A 5,000-nucleotide genomic window follows, 5' to 3' on the forward strand; every position below is an offset into this window, starting at 1 on the left:
TGCAAAAAAGTGGTCCGGCCGAAGCCGAATCGAACGGACCAGCTGCTATGCCCCTGGTAGTGAGTAGTAGTATTACGCGAACCGTGCAGTTTCTTTTTCTTTTCGTGAAGTACTATTGAATCTCTCGGAAAAGCCGGTAGGCTCATCTGATCCACAAGGCAATTCGCCAGGCCGAAATGTTATACATCTATTGGGATAAACGTGAGCAAACACACAGCAATTGGTGGTGTAATCTCCATACCAAGCGTATCAACTGATCATGTAATCTTCGATCAAAGCATGATCTTAGCTGATGATGTGATCTCCACACTGTGACAAAGCGTTTCCACTGACAATGTGTACTACACAGACAAAAAAAAACTGCTCGTTCTTCTGTTTGTGTATTCCGCTCTTTGCTTTCGGCAATTAGAGCCCTCTACGGACAGTGTATGAACTTCACATGGTGGACAATGTATACTAGTACATCTCCATACAAAGCACCTCAACTCATAATCTCCACACATTGGCGCGCAAAGCATCTCAACTGATGACAGTCATAATCTCCAAAAGGCATCTCCACTGATTACATCATCTCCAAAAGGCATCTCCACTGATGACATAATCTCCAAAAAGCATCTCCACTGATGACATAATCTCCAAAAAGCATCTCCACTGATGATGTAAAATCCACACAAAGCATCTCAACCGATGATGTAATCGCATAACTCCTATAGCATACATGCCTCTCTTGATGTCATGTACATGCACATGTACCGTTACTGCTCCGTGCAGGTGGTTATAATGCGGCGCGCAGTCAACAAGCTGATTCGCAGCAAGATCGCCAAGATGCGGCTGAACGGCTTCGACGACCTCAGCGACACACAGCCAACGTCGGCGTCGTCAACTTCATTACCCATGACAGGTCACGATGGGGATGTAGGGTCGCGTTCGGTTGTCCTCGGCAACAGCGGCCTGATGACAACGCCGCCCCGGTCCACGGTGACGGCGACGACCGCGTATCAGGAAACCTCGCTAATGACCAATGTGCTCAACATGGGTACGGGCAGGGCAAGGCGTACTGCGGCTGCAATGCCCGCTGGTGAGCGACCGCCGGCTCATCTACACGCGAATGCCACTGCTGCGTCGTTGCCGGGAGGCATTGGCGATTGATAAGAAACACAACTGCCCCTATTTCTATTCTCAGGCTTTTTTTGTATTTATAGATTCTCCACAGACCTTGGCCTAAATGGGGGGAGTCTCCGTCAACGGCTTTAATAATTATGATGAAGAAGAAGCCGAAGCGAAAGTAGAAAGAAAAGACTATTGTTCACTTGCCTGTGTGTGTGTGTGTGTGTGTGTGTGTGTGTGTGTGTGTGTGCGCGTGCGTGCACGCTTGTGTGTGCGCGCGTGCGTGCACGCTTGTGTGTGTGTGTGTGTGTGTGTGTGTGCGTGTGTGTGTGTGTGTGTGTGTGTGTGTGCATTGTGTGTGTATGCGTGTGTGTGTGTGTGTGTGTGTGTGTGTGTGTGTGTGTGTGTGTGTGTGTGTGTGTGAGTATAGCATTGGCGATTGATAAGAAACACGTGCAGTGGACTGTTAGTCATAACTCGTAACGTGTTGGTCCTGTCTCTTTACTTTTATGAAAACAAATACTTGTACTATTGGCTCATGATCCGAAATTTGATAAGAAACAATTGCGATTATTCTATTGTTCACCGACCTATGTGTGGGTATAGTGATGTTGTGATTGATGCTAACGGTTTTTGAAATACGGTTTACGAATGCAATGACTGTCCATCAATCTTTGTGCAAAGTGTTTCCAATCGCTTCCTGTACAAATCTTCTAACAACACTCGCTCCAGTTAACTCTCGTGTCTCCTGCAGACCGTTGGTTGTTTAACAGGAGCCCGAGCGACCCGAAGGCAGATGAACGACATGGCACAGTCTGCACTGATGCCGAGTGATGCCTGATGCAGTGATGGTGACTGAGGTATCCTCCTTCCCACCCCCAGGAACAAGGAGCGTTTTATCCTCCATAGATACCCCAAGGCTGCGCATGCCCAGCTTTGCTCTTGCTATCTCCTCAGTCACGTGATTACTGGTTCTAGTTCTCCGGGGGAGTCCCTCTGGTGACTTCCCTCTGAGTTCTCCGTGGGGTCCCTCTGGTGACTTTCCTCTGAGTTCTTTGGGGGAGTCCCTCTGGTGACTTCCCTCTGACTTCTCCGGGGGAGTCCCCGGCTCTGGTGACTTCCCTCTGAGTTCTTCGGTTACTTGTTCTAGTCCTCTCTCTTGTTCCCTCTTGAACCGTTGAGTAATATAACTGCCATAAAACCGACTGAGTTGTGTAGATAATATTAGTAGGAATCGTAGTAGTAGTTGTAGTCCACATAGTGGCTGCAACCTAACTTTGTCATCAGCAGGAACTTCTACATTACCATAGCTAATTCTATCAAGGGAAGAAGAGCCCGCCTCGTGACTCAGTTTGAAGGCTGGTCACGGAAACGAACACTATGGGAGGGTGGACCATGAAGTGGGGGACCCTTCCTATCATCTCTACCATTACGTGGGTGCTGACGGGAATTATTACGAGGAGGCCCATAGCCACGGGAAGGTGGATGATGCGCTCCTTGAGGGTCCTTCCGGGAAGGAGGCTGAAACGCTCCCTGATCCTGGGGGTGGGAAGGAGGATAAAACGCTCCCTGATCCTGGGGGTGGGAAGGAGGATAAAACGCTCCTTGATCCTGGGGGTGGGAAGGAGGATAAAACGCTCCTTGATCCTGGGGGTGGGAAGGAGGATAAAGCGCTCCTTGATCCTGGGGGTGGGAAGGAGGATAAAACGCTCCTTGTTCCTGGGGGTGGGAAGGAGGATAAAACGCTCCTTGTTCCTGGGGGTGGGAAGGAGGATAAAACGCTCCTTGATCCTGGGGGTGGGAAGGAGGATAAAGCGCTCCTTGATCCTGGGGGTGGGAAGGAGGATAAAACGCTCCTTGTTCCTGGGGGTGGGAAGGAGGATAAAACGCTCCTTGTTCCTGGGGGTGGGAAGGAGGATAAAACGCTCCTTGTTCCTGGGGGTGGGAAGGAGGATAAAACGCTCCTTGTTCCTGGGGGTGGGAAGGAGGATAAAACGCTCCTTGTTCCTGGGGGTGGGAAGGAGGATAAAACGCTCCTTGTTCCTGGGGGTGGGAAGGAGGATAAAACGCTCCTTGTTCCTGGGGGTGGGAAGGAGGATAAAACGCTCCTTGTTCCTGGGGGTGGGAAGGAGGATAAACGCTCCTTGTTCCTGGGGGTGGGAAGGAGGATAAAACGCTCCTTGTTCCTGGGGGTGGGAAGGAGGATAAAACGCTCCTTGTTCCTGGGGGTGGGAAGGAGGATACCTCAGTCACCATTACCCCTGATCACTGCATCAGGCATCACTCAGCATCAGTTCAGACTGTGTCATGACTGTCATACATGTAGGGACACTAGATACGATTAGAAGCCAGACCTATGCCGCTAATGCGCTATGGCTATGCAGCACCCGCCCAACAAGCAACAGTTACAACTTACAGTCGTACTGATTCGTACTCACCTGACAGTGACCATGGTGACAGGTAGTGTTTGTGGACATACAAGAGTACGGGAGTTATGACTACCGATCTCGGTTCAGAAAGGAGAACGTCAGCTGTCACTAGCTACGTATACCATGGTAGAAGTATACGGAATCTTCATCTTCACTACGAGTAGACTACGACTACGAGCGTTGCGTCTCTGAGTTCGAGTCTGAAGTAAGCGAAGAAGAAGTCAGTTGTTGCAGTTTCGAAAAATAATAATTTTTGAACGGGCTCACAGTGAGTCGGCTCATCCGGCTCTGGATACACTCAGTTCATTGCGCTGGCCTTCGGCTGCGTAGCGTGCCTCCGCTATAGGAGGCGCACAGCATAGCACCGCAATGTGATTCAGTGTCGCCGCCCGCGTACATCCTGGGGCGAGCGCGCCGAGCTGGACTTCTGTTGTGTTTTTCTGCACACGGTCATTGCAATGGATGCGTCGCCCGGCGAAGCGGGCGGAGCGGCTGCGGCCACTGCCATTCTCAAGGTAGGTGCGCGAGGCTGTGAGGAACAGTTCAACTTACGATGCACTCAGCCACAGTACGCTCTCTCGACGGATTGTGTCAACTTCCTAGTCAAAAAATTAATGATTATTGTTTTCAATCTTCTACTCCTTCTGGTGATGAGCATGGCAGTGGCCGCGAAAGTGTGGGCCCATAGGTGTACAGTTCTGGCTTGAGAAATACGACCTCATGACGTCATGAAAAAGCAGCGCCACGCTCAAGTGCGCAGAGTGGTGTCGTGTGTGTGTGTGCGCGCGTGTGCGTGTGTGTGTGTGTGTGTGTGCGTGCGTGCGTGTGTGATCGTGTGCATGTGTGTGTGTGTGTGTGTGTGTGTGTGTATGTATGTGTGTGACTGTGCGTGTGCATGTATGTGTGTGTTTGCGTGTGTGTGTGTGCGTGCGCGCGTGTGTGTGTGTGTGTGTGTGTGTGTGTGTGTGTTTGCGGGTGTGGCGTACCATTGACCGTCGGCCACCCAAGGCATCCTTTGCTGCTAGCTACAGTTGCGCCTGCGGCCGCATGTTCCGTCGAAGCGGCGACCTGAAGCGCCATCAGTCATTCTGCCGTGGACTGGAGAAATAACAATGCGCTATCATTGCTACGCAATGGGCAAGGTCAAGGTCAAGGTGTTCGCGGGTATGGTGCTAGGACGAAGTAGCCCCCCCCCCCTCCCACCCCAGCGCTATTATATTCATGAGGTCGGATTTCTCTGGCCAGGACTATAAGTTGGCATGAGAACAGGATTAGTAGAGAGGTTCTGCAAAACGAAAATGCGCACAAAGTTTCGCGACGGGCCTTGCAAATGTTTGTGCGAATCTTCGCACAAAAGTTGTGTTCTGCACATTTTCGTAGTTGGCATGCCGATCACATGCACATGGTGAGCCGGTGGCTACTTTCGAGCCTACAGAACTTACCGTACTTCTCACGAAAGTCATT

The 5,000-nt window shown here is 50.9% G+C and overlaps 2 protein-coding genes across 2 annotated transcripts in view; both read left to right on the forward strand.

The window, feature by feature from the left end:
* Positions 1–1,685, forward strand: part of LOC135826320 (uncharacterized) — a 12,064-nt gene extending 10,379 nt beyond the window's left edge. Inside the window, exon 6 of the mRNA XM_065338938.1 lies at positions 772–1,685. Within this exon, the coding sequence (XP_065195010.1) occupies positions 772–1,149 (378 nt within the window). The 3' untranslated portion in view covers positions 1,150–1,685. The remainder of the gene's footprint in view (positions 1–771) is intronic.
* Positions 1,686–3,736: 2,051 nt separating this feature from the next.
* Positions 3,737–5,000, forward strand: part of LOC135826415 (IQ domain-containing protein H-like) — a 39,034-nt gene continuing 37,770 nt past the window's right edge. The window contains exon 1 of the mRNA XM_065339029.1: positions 3,737–4,051. Coding sequence (XP_065195101.1) covers positions 3,995–4,051 — 57 coding nt within the window. The 5' untranslated portion in view covers positions 3,737–3,994. The remainder of the gene's footprint in view (positions 4,052–5,000) is intronic.

This window comes from Sycon ciliatum, chromosome 10, assembly GCF_964019385.1.
Source record: "Sycon ciliatum chromosome 10, ocSycCili1.1, whole genome shotgun sequence".
NCBI classification, from domain to species: Eukaryota; Metazoa; Porifera; class Calcarea; order Leucosolenida; family Sycettidae; genus Sycon; species Sycon ciliatum.